Source organism: Petromyzon marinus, chromosome 75, assembly GCF_048934315.1.
Source record: "Petromyzon marinus isolate PM22_M1 ecotype Great Lakes invasive population chromosome 75, UKy_Petmar_22M1.pri1.0, whole genome shotgun sequence".
NCBI classification, from domain to species: Eukaryota; Metazoa; Chordata; class Hyperoartia; order Petromyzontiformes; family Petromyzontidae; genus Petromyzon; species Petromyzon marinus.
The window spans coordinates 7,052,283-7,074,520 of record NC_133741.1 but is presented as its reverse complement, the minus strand read 5'-3'; the positions used below and the strand labels follow the sequence as shown (position 1 = coordinate 7,074,520).

At 49.5% G+C, this 22,238-nt stretch overlaps 3 protein-coding genes across 3 annotated transcripts in view; all 3 read left to right on the top strand.

The window, feature by feature from the left end:
* Positions 1-1,746, top strand: part of LOC142907202 (uncharacterized) — a 24,729-nt gene extending 22,983 nt beyond the window's left edge. The window contains exon 5 of the mRNA XM_076056465.1: positions 429-1,746. Within this exon, the coding sequence (XP_075912580.1) occupies positions 429-844 (416 nt within the window). The 3' untranslated portion in view covers positions 845-1,746. The remainder of the gene's footprint in view (positions 1-428) is intronic.
* LOC142907201 (uncharacterized) lies at positions 1,129-22,220 on the top strand. Its single transcript, XM_076056464.1, has 3 exons — positions 1,129-1,379; positions 9,445-12,107; positions 22,089-22,220. The coding sequence occupies exons 1-2, from the start codon at positions 1,129-1,131 to the stop codon at positions 10,415-10,417; spliced, it is 1,224 nt and encodes a 407-aa protein (XP_075912579.1). The 3' UTR covers positions 10,418-12,107; positions 22,089-22,220.
* The window catches only part of LOC116938363 (uncharacterized), a gene marked incomplete at its 5' end in the record, with an annotated part of 45,760 nt that continues 45,220 nt past the window's right edge, over positions 21,699-22,238 (top strand). Inside the window, one exon of the mRNA XM_076056463.1 lies at positions 21,699-22,238. Within this exon, the coding sequence (XP_075912578.1) occupies positions 21,699-22,238 (540 nt within the window).

Below are 22,238 nucleotides of genomic sequence, written 5' to 3'. Positions count from 1 at the left end.
TATCTACGTGGTGACTTTACCGAAAGAACCAAAGAAGATGAATCCTCGCAGTCACGAAAGCTTTAAATCGAAACTTGTAATCATGTTAAGAAATGTCAGCTGAGATTTATTTGATGAGACTTACAAGACTTGTAATCACGTCAAGAAATGTCGGCTGAGATTTATTTGCGAGCCGGATGCAGTCACCAAAAGAGCCACATCCTTCTAACGAGCCACAGCTTGCCGGCCCCTGGCCTAGGCCATAAACCACACAGCAGCAGACTCCTCACACGCAGGGGCAGATGCCACTTTGGGTCACCCCCCAGGCTGGTACGCACAGAGGCGGTCATCGGCCCCTGACTGGCAGCACGCCGGGCGTCGCAACCTCTGATAAAACCTGGGACTTCCCACCCGACGCGATTTGTCGACCTTTCTCGTATTTGCCACAGGAAATGACGTCGGAGCCGCCGGCCGCGGCGCAGGAAGTGACGTCGCAACCGCTGGCGACGAGGCAGGAAGTGACGTCGCAAACGTGGGCCTCGAGGCAGGAAGTGATGTCGCAAACGTGGGCCTCGAGGCAGGAAGTGACGTCGCAACCGCTGGTCTCGAGGCAGGAAGTGACGTCGCAGCCACGGGCCTCGAGGCAGGAAGTGACGTCGCGGCCCCGGGGAGCGACGTCGGAGTCGCCGGCCGCGGCGCAGGAAGTGACGTCGCAGCCGCGGGCCACGAGGCGGGGAGTGACATCACAACCGCGGGCCTCGAGGCGGGGAGTGACGTCGCGGCCCCGGGGAGCGACGTCACGGAGGGCCCGTCGGCTTGGCGCGGCGGAGGTGTTTGCCGTGTCGCGGGACTATTTGCGGGGTAAAGTGGCCGTGTTCCTGCGCCTCGTCGCCATTGGCTGGTGCCCGGCCAATCAGAAGAGGCGCCGGCGGATGCTGTGCCCCAGACCATGAAAATGGGACCGAGCCGTGATCGCGCGCGCGTATCACAAAACCGCCCCGCCGACGGTATTCACCGACGTTTTATATACGCCACAGGGAAGTGGCATCACCGCCGCAGGGACACAGTGGGGCAAGCGCCGGGTGGTTTGGCGGCATCATCGCAACTTGCCGGTGGCGGGGCAGGAAGTGGCGGCGCAAGCTGAGGGTCATGCGGCAAAGTAGAAGTGACGTCGTGACCAGCAGTGGCACGGGGCAGGAAGTGACGTCACAAACGCCAGCGGCGGAGCAGGAAGCGGCGTCACAAACGCCGGGCACGGCACAGGAAGTGACATCACAAACTCCGGCCGCGGCACAGGAAGCGACGTCACAAACTCCGCCCGCGGCACAGGAAGTGACGTCACAAACGCCGCCCCGCGGCACAGGAAGTGACATCACAAAACTCCGCCCGCGGCACAGGAAGTGACGTCACAAACGCCGGCGGCGGCACAGGAAGTGACGTCACAAACTCCGCCCGCGGCACAGGAAGCGGCGTCATAGACGCCGCCCGCGGCACAGGAAGCGGCGACACAGACTCCGCCCGCGGCACAGGAAGTGACGTCACAAACGCCGCCCCCCGTGGCACAGGAAGTGACGTCACAAACGCCGGCGGCGGAATGGGACGCGGCGTCACAATCGCGCGGCTTTATATTTTTTACGTTGAAGCTATATTGGCGGTGATTGCCACGCTGCAGGACACGCCTATAAAGGAAAGTAAAGGATTTATAGTTTTTGATACAAAGTATATATATTTTTGACAGAGTAAAATTAAAACTATACCCCTAGTGTCTCTCTGGTCTCTCCCGTAAGTCTGATCGGTGGGTCGCGTCCACCCCCCCCCCCCCCCAGCCCCTGCCCCAGCCCCGGTCCCTTCCCCGATGATGATGATGATAATGATGATTGCGGTGTTGGTGGCGGTGGTGGTAGTGGTGGCGATGATGATGGTGGTGGTGGTGGTGACAATGATGATGATGGTGGTGGTGGTGGAGGTGATGGTCGTGGTTGCGTGCCCTGCCACCGCATGCCCAAGCAGCTTCTGTTTGGCCGCATAGAGGGGGCTAAGCGGGCGCGGCACGGGCTAGAGAAGAGATGGAGTGACGCGGTACGGGAGGACGTGGAGCTGAGTGGACTTGCCGAGGCTAGAGAAGAGATGGAGTGACGTAGTACAGGAGGACGTGGAGCTAGAGAAGAGATGGAGTGATGTGGTACAGGAGGCACGGGCTAGAGAAGAGATGGAGTGACGTGGTACGGGAGGACGTGGAGCTGAGTGGACTTGCCGAGGCTAGAGAAGAGATGGAGTGACGTGGTACAGGAGGACGTGGAGCTAGAGAAGAGATGGAGTGATGTGGTACAGGAGGCACGGGCTAGAGAAGAGATGGAGTGACGCGGTACGGGAGGACGTGGAGCTGAGTGGACTTGCCGATGACCGGTACCAGCGGTGTCAAGATCGGCCTCTGTGGAGGAGGCTCGTGATGGATGCTACTGGGCAGTTGGAGGCAGTCGCCCTCCAACAACAACGGAGGGCGGAGGAGCGACGCTCACAACAACGAGCGGAGCGCCGGGTGGCTAAAGCACAGCAGGTTGGCACAGTAGGGGGCACAGGTGGTGCATCAGCCAGTCATCTCAGTCAGTCATGCAATAGCACCTGCTGGGTCTGCCCCGAGACCTCCTCATCAGCGAGCCTTCGACACTTCACGTGGTAGCCTCAAAGTGCACCTAGCCTGGCACAGGCGCCGTGGTGACGTCACCGTCACTTAGTGGCGAATGGCGGCTGTTGGTATTGGTGGTGGTTGTTGTGGTGCTGGTGGTGGTTGTGGTTGTTGTGGTTGTTGTGGTGGAGGTTGTTGTGGTAGTTGTTGTTGTGGTGGTGGTTATTGTGGTAGTTGTTGTTGTGGTGGTTGTGGTGGTGGTTGTTGTGGTAGTTATTGTGGTTCTGGTTGTTGTGGTGGTGGTTGTTGTGGTAGTTGTTGTTGTGGTGGTTCTGGTGGTGGTTGTTGCGGTCGTGGTTGTGGCGGTGGTTATTGTGGTGGTGGTGGTTGTGGTAGTTGTTGTGGTGGTAGTTGTTGTGGTGGTTGTTGTGGTAGTTGTTGTTATGGTGGTGGTTGTTGTGGTGAATGGCGGGTATTGGTATTGGTTGTTGTGGTGCTGGTGGTGGTTCTGGTGGTGGTTGTTGTGGTAGTTGTTGTTGTGGTAGTGGTTGTTGTGGTGGTTGTGGTGGTTATTGTGGTGGTTGTTGTGGTAGTTGTTGTTGTGGTAGTTGTTGTTGTGGTAGTTGTGGTAGTTGTTGTTGTGGTAGTTGTGGTAGTTGTTGTTGTGGTAGTTGTTGTGGTGGTTATTGTGGTGGTTGTTGTGGTGGTGGTTGTTGTGGTAGTTGTGGTAGTTGTTGTGGTTGTTGTTGTGGTGGTGGTTGTTGTGGTAGTTGTGGTGGTTGTTGTTGTGGTGGTGGTTGTTGTGGTAGTTGTGGTAGTTGTTGTTGTGGTGGTGGTTGTTGTTGTGGTAGTTGTTGTTGTGGTGGTGAATGGCGGGTATTGTTATTGGTGGCGACGATGACGACGATGACGACGATGATGATGATGACTATAGTTATTGTCATCGGTATGACGTAGGTATACCAGGTTTGCAGTCGATACCACATTGGGAAGTCGGTAAATGACGTCACGCACCTGGGGGGGCGAGTTGAGAATTGTGACGTCACGTAAAAATGCGCAACTTTAAAGAAATATGGAATTTCGATTTAAAGCTTTCGTGACTGCAGCGATTCATATTCTTGGTTCTTTCGGTAAAGTCACCACGTAGTAGAAGGGAAACAATAAAATAATAAAAAATATAAAACAATAAAATTATCACGGCGTTTCGAGTTCAACACCAGCAATCGTCATTAGGTGTGAAAACTACAGCAAGAAAATAAATTTTGATTTAAAGCTTTCGTGACTGCAGGGATTCATATTCTTGTTTCTTTCGGTAAAGTCACCACCACGTAGATAGGGAAACAATAAAATAAAATAATAAATATAAAAAATATAGTTATTGTAAAGCAATAAAATTATTATTCTTGGTTCTTTCGGTAAAGTCACCACCACGTAGATAGGGAACCAATAAAATAAAATAATAAATATAAAACAATAAAATTATTGTAAAACAATAAAATTATTATTCTTGGTTCTTTCGGTAAAGTCACCACCACGTAGATAGGGAACCAATAAAATAATAAAAAATATAAAACAATAAAATTATTGTAAAACAATAAAATTATTATTCTTGGTTCTTTTGGTAAAGTCACCACCGCGTAGAAGGGAACCAATAAAATAATAAAAAATATAAAACAATAAAATTATTGTAAAGCAATAAAATTATTATTCTTGGTTCTTTCGGTAAAGTCACCACCACGTAGATAGGGAAACAATAAAATAATAAAAATATATAAAACAATAAAAGTTATTGTAAAACAATAAAATTATTATTCTTGGTTCTTTCGGTAAAGTCACCACCACGTAGATAGGGAAACAATAAAATAATAAAAAAATATAAAACAATAAAATTATTGTAAAACAATAAAATTATTATTCTTGGTTCTTTCGGTAAAGTCACTACCACGTAGATAGGGAAACAATAAAATAATAAAAAATATAAAACAATAAAATTATTCAGTTTAACATGTAGGCTTTCGCGACCAATATTATTCATAATAAAGGTGTTTTGGGTTAGATCACGTTATTTATAAATGTGTCGTAACCCTCCACCACCCGACACGGCCAATCAACAAAAAAAGTGTCACGTTGACAAAAGATAAATAATTCACTACTTTAGCCCACCGGTGTGTTGAAGAGTGAATCCACAACATTTACAGTTTGAGTACGACGTTTCGCTGGTAAATATGTGGCAGCTGCTACATTGGGCAGACGGGACGTAACATCAGCGTAAGACTAAAAGAACATCAGAGAAATATTAAATTATCTCCAACACAACTGTCGGCAGTGGCAGAACATGCTTGTCAACAAGGGCACTCGAATTGATTTTGACAATGTTGCAGTGGTGTGTAAAACTAATTATTACTGGCAAAGACTAATTAGAGAATCCATTGAAATTGAGAGGAACAAGAATAACTTTAATCGCTCTGACAGCTACAGGCTTAGTGCGGCCTGGAAGCGTATTATTAAATAATACACATTATATTTTGATTTAAAGAATTACTAATCTACAACTCATTACTAATCGTAACCATTGACTGATTACTAATCGATTATATAATTACAATACCCCCCACCCCCCTCCGCCTCTAATCACTGCACCTGATATGAGTTGAGTGATGACGTCACCCTGCTGCTCTATATAAAACCGGGAGCAAGCGGAGAGGGCTTTACCATTCTGGCGAATTGCCCGATGATGCTGGATGTATTTACCAGCGAAACGTCGTACTCAAACTGTAAATGTGGATTCACTCTTCAACACACCGGTGGGCTAAAGTAGTGAACGATTTGTCTTTTGTCAACGTGACACTTATTTTTGCATTAGCCGTGTCGGGTGGTGGAGGGTTACGACACATTTATAAATAAACGCGATCTAACCCAAAACCCTTTATTATGAATAAAAATATTGTAAAACAATAAAATTATTATTTTTGGTTCTTTCGGTAAAGTCACCACCACGTAGATAGGGGAAACAATAAAATAATAAAAATATAAAACAATAAAATGATTGTAAAACAATAAAATTATTATTCTTGGTTCTTTCGGTAAAGTCACCACCACGTAGATAGGGAAACAATCAAATAATTAAAAAATAAAACAATAAATTATTGTAAAACAATACAATTATTATTTTTGGTTCTTTCGGTTAAAGTCACCACCACGTAGATAGGGAAACAATCAAATAATAAAAAATAAAACAATAAAATTATTGTAAAACAATACAATTATTATTTTTGGTTCTTTCGGTTAAAGTCACCACCACGTAGATAGGGAAACAATAAAATAAAATATATATATAAAACAATAAAATTATTGTAAAACAATAAAATTATTTTTCTTGGTTCTTTCGGTAAAGTCACCACCACGTAGATAGGGAACCAATAATATAATAAAAAAATATAAAACAATAAAATTATTGTAAAACAATACAATTATTATTTTTGGTTCTTTCGGTTAAAGTCACCACCACGTAGATAGGGAAACAATAAAATAAAAAATATATAAAACAATAAAATTATTATTCTTGGTTCTTTCGGTAAAGTCACCACCACGTAGATAGGGAAAACAATAAAATAATAAAAATATAAAACAATAAAATTATTATTCTTGGTTCTTTCGGTAAAGTCACCACTACGTAGATAGGGAAAACAATAAAATAATAAAAATATAAAACAATAAAATTATTGTAAAACAATACAATTATTATTCTTGGTTCTTTCGGTTAAAGTCACCACCACGTAGATAGGGAAAACAATAAAAATATAAAACAATAAAATTAGTGTAAAACAATAAAATTATTATTCTTGGTTCTTTCGGTAAAGTCACCACCACGTAGACAGGGAAACAATAAAATAATAAAAAATATAAAACAATAAAATTATTGTAAAACAATACAATTATTATTCTTGATTCTTTCGGTTAAAGTCACCACCACGTAGATAGGGAAAACAATAAAAATATAAAACAATAAAATTAGTGTAAAACAATAAAATTATTATTCTTGGTTCTTTCGGTAAAGTCACCACCATGTAGATAGGGAAAACAATAAAATAATAAAAATATAAAACAATAAAATTATTGTAAAACAATAAAATTATTATTCTTGGTTCCTTCGGTTAAAGTCACCACCACGTAGATAGGGAAAACAATAAAATAATAAAAATATAAAACAATAAAATTAGTGTAAAACAATACAATTATTATTCTTGGTTCTTTCGGTAAAGTCAGCACCGCGTAGATAGGGGAAACAATAAAATAAAAAATATAAAAAAATTAAATTATTGTAAAACAATACAATTATTATTCTTGGTTCTTTCGGTTAAAGTCACCACCACGTAGATAGGGAAACAATAAAATAATAAAAAATATAAAACAATAAAATTATTGTAAAACAATAAAATTATTATTCTTGGTTCTTTCGGTAAAGTCACTACCACGTAGATAGGGAAACAATAAAATAATTAAAAATATAAAACAATACAATTATTGTAAAACAATAAAATTATTATTCTTGGTTCTTTCGGTAAAGTCACCACCACGTAGATAGGGAAACAATAAAATAATAAAGATATAAAACAATACAATTATTGTAAAACAATAAAATTATTATTCTTGGTTCTTTCGGTTAAAGTCACCACCACGTAGATAGGGAACCAATAATAAAATAATAAAAATATATAAAACAATAAAATTATTGTTAAACAATAACATTATTAGTCTTGGTTCTTTCGGTAAAGTCACCACCACGTAGATAGGGAACCAATAAAATAATAAAAAATATAAAACAATAAAATTATTGTAAAACAATAAAATTATAATTCTTGGTTCTTTCGGTAAAGTCACCACCGCGTAGATAGGGGAAACAATAAAATAATAATAAAAATATAAAACAATAAAATTATTGTAAAACAATAAAATTAATATTTTTGGTTCTTTCGGTTAAAGTCACCACCACGTAGACAGGGAAACAATAAAATAATAAAAAATATGAAACAATAAAATTATTGTAAAACAATAAAATTATTATTCTTGGTTCTATCGGTTAAAGTCACCACCACGTAGATAGGGAAACAATAATAAAATAAAAAAATATATAAAACAATAAATTATTGTAAAACAATAAAATTATTATTCTTGGTTCTATCGGTTAAAGTCACCACCACGTAGTAGAAGGGAAACAATAAAATAAAAAAATATAAAACAATAAAATTATTATTCTTGGTTCTTTCGGTAAAGTCACCACCACGTAGATAGGGGAAACAATAAAATAAAAAAATATAAAAAAATTAAATTATCACGGCGTTTCGACTTCAACACCAGCAATCGTCATCAGGTGTGAGAACCACAGCAAGAAAATTATTTTTTTCATCCCGCAACATCGGAGTGCACCGCCACATTAACTCCGCGCTACAATGACGATACTTTTAGTTTAAAGCAATTTGAAGCAAATAAGTTTTATTAATATATTCTTAGTTTTTTCGGTAAAGTCACCACGTTGAAGAGAAACAACAAAATAATAAAATATATAAAACAATAAAAAAAATTCTCACGACGTTTCGACCATAACTCAAACGGTCATCTTCAGGTGTGTTGGTTTGCATAAATTTATTTAAATCAAAATTTAAGTTTTATTATTTTCAAAATCCAAATGTTTATTTTAGGGGGGGGGGGCAGAGCTTTGTGACGTCATATTTGAGGGGGGGTGTGGGTAAAAAAAATCGTTTAAAATCGCGTGACGTCATTTATGGACGCCCCCCCTATAGAGTGCTACTCTCTAACAGCACTTGCCCCTACTACGGTCTCGTTGCAGGCTACACGGGCGAACTTTGTCTCTGCGTGTGGAGGAATAGGAAGAGTAGGCCTAAGGTGCAGGTCGTAACCTTTGACCTCTACGTCACGGGCAACCCCCCCCGTCTTCCCCACCACCACCACCACCACCCCACCCCCCATTGGAGGAGCGCCGCGGTGACGTCGCAGGCCGCGGCGGCCAATCGGCGCTCGGCATCGTCGGTTGCCATGGGAACGCGCTGTGGCGGCGGTTGTAGATGCAACCATTAGCAACGGGGAGAATTTGTGCACTTTGAGGGAGTTTAAAACTTCGAGTTTAAAATTGTGCGAAGAGTTTGTGGTGGTGGTAGTGGTTGTTTGTTGTGTTGTTGTTGTTAACGAGTACGAGCAGCAAGAGTGGAAGGAGTCAACAAACCTCCCACCACCACCACCCAACGCGTTGAAATTTGCTGCGCTCGGCTAAGTGAACAGGCCCGCGAAAGTAGTCCCGGCCGCCCGCCAGCCAGCCAGCCAGCCACGCACCTCAACATTTTCGTGGAAATGTTAAATTTGTTTTCGAGTGTTTAGGGATTTAAACAGCCTCCGCCGCACCTTCTACCGTCATAACTCTCGCGAAGTAGTCGCGTTTGTGGGCATAATAACAACATTGTTTTGTAGCGGATTATTTCGTTTTATATTTGCGCGTCGCGGAGGGATTCGCTGGGAGCTGTGAGTGCGCAGGTGCCCTTAACTGCAATATTTAAGAAAATTTGTAAACTTACAAATAGTTTTTTTTTAAGTCTTACAAGTGAATAGTTTTAATTTTAGTTTAGTACCCTGCTGCTGTGTGATTCGGTCCCTCTGGGATTGAGAGTTCAGACCGATTCGCATTTAAGGTAATGTATATATTTTTTTTATTTGCTTGTTACATTAATTAAAGATGACGAATCTGAGGAATTAATTTGTCATTAAATGTTTAAATGTTCATCGCGACTGACGTCTGAAAGCAGTGACGTCAAATATTAATATTATAGTAACATCATCATAGCTGCTATCAGCAGCATCAACATCACCACCACCATCGCCATCACCACCACCATCACCACTATCATCATCATCACATCAACATCACCACCACCATCATCGCCATCACCACCATCATCACCACTATCACCATCATCAACATCATCATCACATCATCACCACCATCAACATCACCACCATCATCACCACTATCACCACCATCATTACCACTGTCATCACCATCATTATCACCACCATTATCATCACCACCATCATCAACATCACCATCATCAACATCACCACCACCATCATCACCACCATCATCACCACTATCACCACGATCATTACCACTATCATCACCATCATTATCACCACCATTATCATCACCACCATCATCAACATCACCATCATCAACATTACCACCACCATCATCACCACCATCATCACCACTATCACCACCATCAACATCACCACCATCATCATCACATCATCAACATCACCACCATCATCACCACTATCACCATCATCATCATCACCACCATCATCATCACCACTATCACCACCATCAACATCACCACCATCATCACCATCATTATCACCACCATTATCACCACCATCACCACCACCATCACCATCATCACCATCATTATCACCACTATCACCACCATCAACATCACCACCATCATCACCATCATTATCACCACCATTATCACCACCACCATCATCAACATCACCACCATCATCACCATCATTATCACCACCATCATTACCACTATCATTACCACTAATCATCAACATCACCACCATCACCATCATCATCACCACTATCACCATCAACATCACCACCATCATCACATCCATCATCATCAACATCACCACCACCATCATCATCACATCATCAACATCACCACCATCACCACCATCATCACCACTATCACCACCATTAACATCATCACACAATCACCATTTTCACCACCACCATGATGACATCATCACCACCATTACCACCACCACCATCCACATCATCACCACTATCATTACCACGAATCATCAACATCACAACATCATCACCACCATTATCACCTCCACCATCATCATCCACGTAATCACCACCATCATCATCCCAAACATCACTACTATCATTACCACTAATCATCAACATCACAACATCACCACCATCATCACTACCATCTTCACCACCACCATCACCACCATCATTACCACTAATCATCAACATCACAACATTACCACCATCACTACCATTTTCACCACCACCATCATTACCACTAATTATCAACACCACCATCATCATCACTACCATCATCATCACTACCATCTTCATCACCACCATCATTACCACTAATCATCAACATCACAACATCACCACCATCATCACTACCATCTTCATCACCACCATCATTACCACTAATCATCAACATCACCACCACCATCATCACCACCATCATTACCACTAATAATTAACATCACAACATCACCACCACCACCATCATCACTACCATCTTCATCACCACCATCATTACCACTAATCATCAACATCACAACATCACCACCATCATCACTACCATCTTCATCACCACCATCATTACCACTAATCATCAACATCACCACCACCATCATCACCACCATCATTACCACTAATAATTAACATCACAACATCACCACCACCACCATCATCACTACCATCTTCATCACCACCATCATTACCACTAATCATCAACATCAGAACATCACCACCACCATCAACACCACCATCATTACCACGATTCATCAGCATCATCACCAACATCATCACTAGCATCACCACCATTATCAGCATCATCAGCAACATCACCACCATCAACTTCATCACTGCAATCATCATCACCATCAGCCTGTTTTTTTTTACATTACCATATCATTTCAAACACCAAGGTTCTCGTCACCACCACAAGCCACCAGCATCATCAGCAGTAGACGTGACGGCTACGATGTTTTCAATCTCCCCGTGCCCTATAGATCTAAGAAGATGTCATCATCATCATCATCACCATCATCGCCATCATCACCATCATCGTTTATATCCGCATATTCATCAGTACCATCATCACCACCATCATCATCAGCAGCGGCATTAGCACCATCACCATCAGCCTTAGCATCATCACCATCAGCCTTAGCACCATCAGCATTACCACCACGATCATCATCATCACCATCAGCCTTAGCACCATCAGCATTATCACCATCAGCCTTAGCACCATCACCGTCAGCCTTAGCACCATCAGCATTATCACCATCAGCCTTAGCACCATCACCGTCAGCCTTAGCACCATCAGCATTATCACCATCAGCCTTAACACCATCAGCCTTAGCACCATCAGCATTATCACCATCAGCCTTAGCACCATCAGCATTATCACCATCAGCCTTAGCACCATCACCGTCAGCCTTAGCACCATCAGCATTATCACCATCAGCCTTAGCACCATCACCATCAGCCTTATCAACATCAGCATTACCACCACCACCATCATCATCATCAGGGGCATCTCGCTGCCGCCTCAATGGGAGTCTCACAGAGATCGGATGGCTCCTGCAGCCGATGCACGCCGGATCGAGTCCCTGTCGGCCGTCGGGAGCCCCCCCTAGGACGCCCCACAGCGCCACCCTCACGGTATAAAAACAAAACTCTCTACAAGCTGGTGAATGAATAATGGCTATGAGATGTTAGCTACCTCGCCTGGTACACAGGAGGTCGTGGGTTCAACCCTGACCCTGATATGTTAACTACCTCGCCTGGTACACAGGAGGTCGTGGGTTCAACCCTGACCCTGATATGTTAACTACCTCGCCTGGTACACAGGAGGTCGTGGGTTCAACCCTGACCCTGATGAGATGTTAACTACCTCGCCTGGTACACAGGAGGTCGTGGGTTCAACTCTGACCCTGATGAGATGTTGACTACCTCGCCTGGTACACAGGAGGTCGTGGGTTCAACTCTGACCCTGATGAGATGTTGACTACCTCGCCTGGTACACAGGAGGTCGTGGGTTCAACCCTGACCCTGATATGTTAACTACCTCGCCTGGTACGCAGGAGGTCGTGGGTTCAACCCTGAGCCTGACGATGCCTGCTGCTGCTGTATATTTGGAGTCTGCGTCTCTCATCATCATCACAGTGGCTATGAGATGTTAACTACCTCGACTGGTATACAGGAGGTTGTGGGTTCAACCCTGACCCTGACGAGATGTTAACTACCTCGCCTGGTACACAGGAGGTCGTGGGTTCAACCCTGACCCTGATATGTTAACTACCTCGCCTGGTACGCAGGAGATCGTGGGTTCAACCCTGACCCTGATGAGATGTTGACTACCTCGCCTGGTACACAGGAGGTCGTGGGTTCAACCCTGACCCTGATGAGATGTTAAGTACCTCGCCCGGTACACAGGAGGTCATGGGTTCAACCCTGACCCTGACGAGATGTTAGCTGCCTCGCCTGGTACACAGGAGGTCGTGGGTTCAACCCTGACCCTGACGATGCCTGCTGCTGCTGTATATTTGGAGTCTGCGTCTCTCTCTCATCATCATCACAGTGGCTATGAGATGTTAACTACCTCGACTGGTATACAGGAGGTTGTGGGTTCAACCCTGACCCTGATGAGATGTTGACTACCTCGCCCGGTACACAGGAGGTCGTGGGTTCAACCCTGACCCTGATATGTTAACTACCTCGCCTGGTACGCAGGAGGTCGTGGGTTCAACCCTGACCCTGATGAGATGTTGACTACCTCGCCTGGTACACAGGAGGTCGTGGGTTCAACCCTGACCCTGATGAGATGTTAAGTACCTCGCCCGGTACACAGGAGGTCATGGGTTCAACCCTGACCCTGACGAGATGTTAGCTGCCTCGCCTGGTACACAGGAGGTCGTGGGTTCAACCCTGACCCTGACGATGCCTGCTGCTGCTGTATATTTGGAGTCTGCGTCTCTCTCTCATCATCATCACAGTGGCTATGAGATGTTAACTACCTCGACTGGTATACAGGAGGTTGTGGGTTCAACCCTGACCCTGACGAGATGTTAACTACCTCGCCTGGTACACAGGAGGTCGTGGGTTCAACCCTGACCCTGATATGTTAACTACCTCGCCTGGTACGCAGGAGGTCGTGGGTTCAACCCTGACCCTGATGAGATGTTGACTACCTCGCCTGGTACACAGGAGGTCGTGGGTTCAACCCTGACCCTGATGAGATGTTAAGTACCTCGCCCGGTACACAGGAGGTCATGGGTTCAACCCTGACCCTGACGAGATGTTAGCTGCCTCGCCTGGTACACAGGAGGTCGTGGGTTCAACCCTGACCCTGACGATGCCTGCTGCTGCTGTATATTTGGAGTCTGCGTCTCTCTCTCATCATCATCACAGTGGCTATGAGATGTTAACTACCTCGACTGGTATACAGGAGGTTGTGGGTTCAACCCTGACCCTGATGAGATGTTGACTACCTCGCCCGGTACACAGGAGGTCGTGGGTTCAACCCTGACCCTGATATGTTAACTACCTCGCCTGGTACGCAGGAGGTCGTGGGTTCAACCCTGACCCTGATGAGATGTTGACTACCTCGCCTGGTACACAGGAGGTCGTGGGTTCAACCCTGACCCTGATGAGATGTTAAGTACCTCGCCCGGTACACAGGAGGTCATGGGTTCAACCCTGACCCTGACGAGATGTTAGCTGCCTCGCCTGGTACACAGGAGGTCGTGGGTTCAACCCTGACCCTGACGATGCCTGCTGCTGCTGTATATTTGGAGTCTGCGTCTCTCTCTCATCATCATCACAGTGGCTATGAGATGTTAACTACCTCGACTGGTATACAGGAGGTCGTGGGTTCAACCCTGACCCTGACGAGATGTTAACTACCTCGCCTGGTACGCAGGAGGTCGTGGGTTCAACCCTGACCCTGATGAGATGTTGACTACCTCGCCTGGTACACAGGAGGTCGTGGGTTCAACCCTGACCCTGATGAGATGTTAAGTACCTCGCCCGGTACACAGGAGGTCATGGGTTCAACCCTGACCCTGACGAGATGTTAGCTGCCTCGCCTGGTACACAGGAGGTCGTGGGTTCAACCCTGACCCTGACGATGCCTGCTGCTGCTGTATATTTGGAGTCTGCGTCTCTCTCTCATCATCATCACAGTGGCTATGAGATGTTAACTACCTCGACTGGTATACAGGAGGTTGTGGGTTCAACCCTGACCCTGATGAGATGTTGACTACCTCGCCCGGTACACAGGAGGTCGTGGGTTCAATCCTGACCCTGATGAGATGTTGACTACCTCGCCTGGTACACAGGAGGTCGTGGGTTCAACCCTGACCCTGACGAGATGTTAGCTGCCTCGCCTGGTACACAGGAGGTCGTGGGTTCAACCCTGACCCTGATATGTTAACTACCTCGCCTGGTACGCAGGAGGTCGTGGGTTCAACCCTGACCCTGATGAGATGTTGACTACCTCGCCTGGTACACAGGAGGTCGTGGGTTCAACCCTGACCCTGACGAGATGTTAGCTGCCTCACCTGGTACACAGGAGGTCGTGGGTTCAACCCTGACCCTGACGATGCCTGCTGCTGCTGTATATTTGGAGTCTGCGTCTCTCTCTCATCATCATCACAGTGGCTATGAGATGTTAACTACCTCGACTGGTATACAGGAGGTTGTGGGTTCAACCCTGACCCTGATGAGATGTTGACTACCTCGCCCGGTACACAGGAGGTCGTGGGTTCAACCCTGACCCTGATATGTTAACTACCTCGCCTGGTACGCAGGAGGTCGTGGGTTCAACCCTGACCCTGATGAGATGTTAAGTACCTCGCCCGGTACACAGGAGGTCGTGGGTTCAACCCTGACCCTGACGAGATGTTAGCTGCCTCGCCTGGTACACAGGAGGTCGTGGGTTCAACCCTGACCCTGATGAGATGTTAACTACCTCGCCCGGTACACAGGAGGTCGTGGGTTCAACCCTGACCCTGATGAGATGTTAACTACCTCGCCTGGTACGCAGGAGGTCGTGGGTTCAACCCTGACCCTGACGATGCCTGCTGCTGCTGTATATTTGGAGTCTGCGTTTCTCTCTCATCATCATCACAGTGGCTATGAGATGTTAACTACCTCGACTGGTATACTTGAGGTTGTGGGTTCAACCCTGACCCTGACGCAATGTTAACTACCTCGCCTGGTACACAGGAGGTCGTCGGTTCAACCCTGACCCTGATGAGATGTTGACTACCTCGCCCGGTACACAGGAGGTCGTGGGTTCAACCCTGACCCTGATATGTTAACTACCTCGCCTGGTACGCAGGAGGTCGTGGGTTCAACCCTGACCCTGATGAGATGTTGACTACCTCGCCTGGTACACAGGAGGTCGTGGGTTCAACCCTGACCCTGACGAGATGTTAGCTGCCTCGCCTGGTACACAGGAGGTCGTGGGTTCAACCCTGACCCTGACGAGATGTTAACTACCTCGCCTGGTACGCAGGAGGTCGTGGGTTCAACCCTGACCCTGACGAGATGCTAACTACCTCGCCTGGCACACAGGAGGTCGTGGGTTCAACCCTGACCCTGATGAGATGTTAACTATCTCGCCCGGTACACAGGAGGTCGTGGGTTCAACCCTGACCCTGATGAGATGTTAACTACTTCGCCTGGTACACAGGAGGTCGTGGGTTCAACCCAGACCCTGATGAGATGTTAACTATCTCGCCCGGTACACAGGAGGTCGTGGGTTCAACCCTGACCCTGATGAGATGTTAACTATCTCGCCTGGTACACAGGAGGTCGTGGGTTCAACCCTGACCCTGACGAGATGTTAGCTGCCTCGCCTGGTACACAGGAGGTCGTGGGTTCAACCCTGACCCTGATGAGATGTTGACTACCTCGCCTGGTACACAGGAGGTCGTGGGTTCAACCCTGACCCTGACGATGCCTGCTGCTGCTGTATATTTGGAGTCTGCGTCTCTCTCTCATCATCATCACAGTGGCTATGAGATGTTAACTACCTCGACTGGTATACAGGAGGTTGTGGGTTCAACCCTGACCATGACGCAATGTTAACTACCTCGCCTGGTACACAGGAGGTCGTGGGTTCAACCCTGACCCTGATGAGATGTTGACTACCTCGCCCGGTACACAGGAGGTCGTGGGTTCAACCCTGACCCTGATATGTTAACTACCTCGCCTGGTATGCAGGAGGTCGTGGGTTCAACCCTGACCCTGATGAGATGTTGACTACCTCGCCTGGTACACAGGAGGTCGTGGGTTCAACCCTGACCCTGACGAGATGTTAACTACCTCGCCTGGTGTACAGGAGGTCGTGGGTTCAACCCTGACCCTGATGAGATGTTAACTACCTCGCCTGGTACACAGGAGGTCGTGGGTTCAACCCTGACCCTGACGAGATGTTAACTATCTCGCCCGGTACACAGGAGGTCGTGGGTTCAACCCTGACCCTGATGAGATGTTAACTACCTCGCCTGGTACGCAGGAGGTCGTGGGTTCAACCCTGACCCTGACGAGATGTTAGCTGCCTCGCCTGGTACACAGGAGGTCGTGGGTTCAACCCTGACCCTGACGATGCCTGCTGCTGCTGTATATTTGGAGTCTGCGTCTCTCTCTCATCATCATCATCACAGTGGCTATGAGATGTTAACTACCTCGCCTGGTATACAGGAGGCTGTGGGTTCAACCCTGACCCTGACGAGATGTTAACTACCTCGCCTGGTACACAGGAGGTCGTGGGTTCAACCCTGACCCTGATGAGATGTTAACTACCTCGCCTGGTACACAGGAGGTCGTGGGTTCAACCCTGACCCTGACGAGATGTTAACTACCTCGCCTGGTGCACAGGAGGTCGTGGGTTCAACTCTGACCCTGATGAGATGTTGACTACCTCGCATGGTACACAGGAGGTCGTGGGTTCTATCACGACCCTGATGAGATGTTAACTACCTCGCCTGGTACACAGGAGGTCGTGGGTTCTATCACGACCCGGATGAGATGTTAACTACCTCGCCTGGTACACAGGAGGTCGTGGGTTCGATCCCGACCCTGACGATGCCTGCTGCTGCTGTATATTATTTTTTAAACACGCTTTTATGAAATCTATTCGTAATGGTGCTAACGTTAAAAAAAATCCGCCACCTTTTTCAAATTTTCTTGCTGTGGTTTTCACACCTGATGATGATTGCTTGTGTTGCGGTCGAAACGTCGTGAGAAATGTATCGTTTTATATTTTCATTATTTTATTGTTTCCCTTCTAACGTGGCGACTTTACCGAAAGAACCAAGAATATGAATCCCTGCAAGTCACGAACCGGGGCAGTTGTTGTACCTCGTAGCCCCCCCCTAATGACCCCCCCATCACCAACCCCCCTCAATGGGACCCCACTCAGTGGCAGCAGCTGCAGCGTCAGTGCCAAACTTATTGACATTAAACTGAACCCAGTCTTAACTTGGGCAGTTGTTTTACCTCGTGGGCCCCCCTAATGACCCCCTCCATCACCAACCCCCCTCAATGGGACCCCACTCACTCAGTGGCAGCAGCTGCAGCGTCAGTGCCAAACTTATTGACATTAAACTGAGCCCAGTCTGAACTTGGGCACTTGTTGTACCTCGTGGCCCCCCCTAATGACCCCCCCCCATCACGAACCCCCCTCAATGGGACCCCACTCAGTAACAGCAGCTGCAGCGTCACTGCCAAACTTATTGACATTAAACTGAACCCAGTCTGAACTTGGGCACTTGTTGTACCTCGTAGGCCCCCCTAATGACCCCCTCCATCACCAATCCCCCTCAATGGGACCCCACTCAATGGCAGCGGCTGCAGCGTCAGTGCCAAACATTGACATTAAACTGAACCCAGTCTAAACTTGGGCACTTGTTGTACCTCGTAGGCCCCCCTAATGACCCCCCCCATCACCAACCCCCCTCAATGGGACCCCACTCACTCAGTGGCAGGAGCTGCAGCGTCAGTGCCAAACATTGACATTAAACTGAACCCAGTCTAAACTTGGGCACTTGTTGTACCTCGTAGGCCTCCCTCATGACCCCCCATCATCAACCGCCCTCAATGGGACCCCACTCACTCAGTGGCAGCAGCTGCAGCGTCACTGCCAAACTTATTGACATTATACTGAACCCAGTCTGAACTTGGGCACTTGTTGTACCTCGTGGGCCCCCCTAATGACCCCCCCATCACCCCCCTCAATGGGACCCCACTCAGTGGCAGCAGCTGCAGCGTCACTGCCAAACTTATTGACATTAAACTGAACCCAGTCTGAACTTGGGCACTTGTTGTACCTCGTGGGCCCCCCTAATGACCCCCCACCACCACCCAGCAACAACAACAACAACCGCCCTTGGCCACTAAGTGATGGGGACGTCACCACGGCGACTGTACCAGGCTAGGTGCACCTTGAGGCGACCACGTGAAGTGTGGAAGGCTCCCTGCTGCTGGCAGGAGGTCACGTGACAGACCCAGCAGGTGCCATGGGTCGACTGCCGTGCCAGGCTAGGTGCAGGAGGAGGAGGAGGTCACGTGACAGACCCAGCAGGTGCCACGGGTTGACTGCTGTGCCAGGCTAGGTGCAGGAGGAGGTCACGGGACAGACCCAGCAGGTGCCATGGGTTGACTGCGGTGCCAGGCTAGGTGCAGGAGGAGGTCACGTGACAGACCCAGCAGGTGTCATGGGTTGACTGCTGCGGTGCCAGGCTAGGTGCAGGAGGAGGTCACGTGACAGACCCAGCAGGTGCCATGGGTTGACTGCGGTGCCAGGCTAGGTGCAGGAGGAGGTCACGTGACAGACCCAGCAGGTGCCATGGGTTGACTGCTGTGCCAGGCTAGGTGCAGGAGGAGGTCACGTGACAGACCCAGCAGGTGCCATGGGTTGACTGCGGTGCCAGGCTAGGTGCAGGAGGAGGTCACGTGACAGACCCTGCAGGTGCCATGGGTTGACTGCTGCGGTGCCAGGCTAGGTGCAGGAGGAGGTCACGTGACAGACCCTGCAGGTGCCATGGGTTGACTGCTGCTGTGCCAGGCTAGGTGCAGGAGGAGGTCACGTGACAGACCCAGCAGGTGCCATGGGTTGACTGCTGCGGTGCCAGGCTAGGTGCAGGAGGAGGTCACGTGACAGACCCTGCAGGTGCCATGGGTTGACTGCTGCGGTGCCAGGCTAGGTGCAGGAGGAGGTCACGTGACAGACCCTGCAGGTGCCATGGGTTGACTGCTGCGGTGCCAGGCTAGGTGCAGGAGGAGGTCACGTGACAGACCCTGCAGGTGCCATGGGTTGACTGCTGCGGTGCCAGGCTAGGTGCAGGAGGAGGTCACGTGACAGACCCTGCAGGTGCCATGGGTTGACTGCTGCGGTGCCAGGCTAGGTGCAGGAGGAGGTCACGTGACAGACCCAGCAGGTGCCATGGGTTGACTGCTGCTGTGCCAGGCTAGGTGCAGGAGGAGGTCACGTGACAGACCCAGCAGGTGCCATGGGTTGACTGCTGCGGTGCCAGGCTAGGTGCAGGAGGAGGTCACGTGACAGACCCAGCAGGTGCCATGGGTTGACTGCTGCGGTGCCAGGCTAGGTGCAGGAGGAGGTCACGTGACAGACCCAGCAGGTGCCATGGGTTGACTGCTGCGGTGCCAGGCTAGGTGCAGGAGGAGGTCACGTGACAGACCCTGCAGGTGCCATGGGTTGACTGCTGCGGTGCCAGGCTAGGTGCAGGAGGAGGAGGTCACGTGACAGACCCAGCAGGTGCCATGGGTTGACTGCTGCGGTGCCAGGCTAGGTGCAGGAGGAGGTCACGTGACAGACCCAGCAGGTGCCATGGGTTGACTGCTGCTGTGCCAGGCTAGGTGCAGGAGGAGGTCACGTGACAGACCCTGCAGGTGCCATGGGTTGACTGCGGTGCCAGGCTAGGTGCAGGAGGAGGTCACGTGACAGACCCTGCAGGTGCCATGGGTTGACTGCGGTGCCAGGCTAGGTGCAGGAGGAGGTCACGTGACAGACCCAGCAGGTGCCATGGGTTGACTGCTGCGGTGCCAGGCTAGGTGCAGGAGGAGGTCACGTGACAGACCCAGCAGGTGCCATGGGTTGACTGCTGCGGTGCCAGGCTAGGTGCAGGAGGAGGAGGTCACGTGACAGACCCAGCAGGTGCCATGGGTTGACTGCTGCGGTGCCAGGCTAGGTGCAGGAGGAGGTCACGTGACAGACCCAGCAGGTGTCATGGGTTGACTGCTGCTGTGCCAGGCTAGGTGCAGGAGGAGGTCACGTGACAGACCCAGCAGGTGTCATGGGTTGACTGCTGCTGTGCCAGGCTAGGTGCAGGAGGAGGAGGTCACGTGACAGACCCAGCAGGTGCCATGGGTTGACTGCTGCGGTGCCAGGCTAGGTGCAGGAGGAGGAGGTCACGTGACAGACCCAGCAGGTGCCATGGGTTGACTGCTGCTGTGCCAGGCTAGGTGCAGGAGGAGGTCACGTGACAGACCCAGCAGGTGTCATGGGTTGACTGCTGCTGTGCCAGGCTAGGTGCAGGAGGAGGAGGTCACGTGACAGATCCAGCAGGTGCCATGCAGCTCCAGCGCCCCCTGCCGCAGGTTCTGCTCGCTGACGGCGCTTTGCCCGTTGCGGCCTGTTGAGGTTACTCGGTGGTGGGGGGGGGGGGGTGGGGGGGGTGGGGAGGGTGGGTGGGGAGGGTGGGTGGAGATTTTTGTGTCTTAGTGGGGAGACGAAGGCGGGCGGGCGGGAGGTTTGCCGGCCACACACCCGCCCGCCCGCTCACCCACCCGCTCACCCACTCACCCATTCACTTACCCACCCGCTCACCCACTCACCCACCCGCTCACCCACTCACCCATTCACTTACCCACCCGCTCACACACACACCCACTCGCTCACCCACCCACCCGCTCACCCACCCACTCACCCACCCGCTCACTTACCCACTCACTTGCTCGCTCACCCACTCACCCACTCACCCACCCGCTCACCCATTCACCCACTCACCCACTCACTCATCCGCTCACCCACCCGCCCACCCACCCACTCGCTCACCCACTCACCCACTCACTCACTCGCTCACCCACCCGCTCACCCACTCACCCATTCACTCACCCGCTCATCCACTCACCCATCCGCTCAGCTGACTGCTCGCTCACCCACCCGCCCACTCATCCACCCGCTCGCTCACCTATTCACTCACCCACTCTCTTACTCACCCACCCGCCCATTCACCCACCCGCCCACCCACCCAACCGCTCACCCACCCAACCGCTCACCCACCCGCTCACTTACCCACTCACCCACTCTCCCGCTCACCCACCCACTCACCCACCCGCTCATCCACTCACCCATCCGCTCAGCCGACCGCTCGCTCACCCACCCGCCCACTCACCCACCCGCTCGCTTGCCCACTCGCTTGCTCGCTCGCTCACTCACTCACCCACGCCCCCGCTCACCCACTCACTCACCCACTCGGCCGCTCACCCACCCGCTCGCTCACAGACCCACACCCACCCCGCGCGGCTCCGGCCTTGACCGTGCTGGCAACAACCCCGCGGGGGCCAGCTTCGCCACGTCCCCCTATCGCGTGCGCTGTTTGTGCGGGGCAGGCGGGCGACACGAAGCCTCCCCACAGCTACGCGACGCTCATCGCCCGCGCCATCGCCCAGTCGAGCCACGGGCGACTCCCGCTCGCCGCCATCTACCAGTGGGTGTGCGACCACCACCCCTACTATCGGCACGCCCCGCCGGGGTGGAAG

Coding starts and splice junctions, on each gene's coding strand:
- LOC142907201 (XM_076056464.1), top strand. CDS start 1,129: ATGCGGCAAAGTAGAAGTGACGTCGTGACCAGCAGTGGCACGGGGCAG. Junction 1,380..9,444: donor CTCCGCCCGCGGCACAGGAA/GTGACGTCACAA, acceptor TTAATATTATAG/TAACATCATCATAGCTGCTA.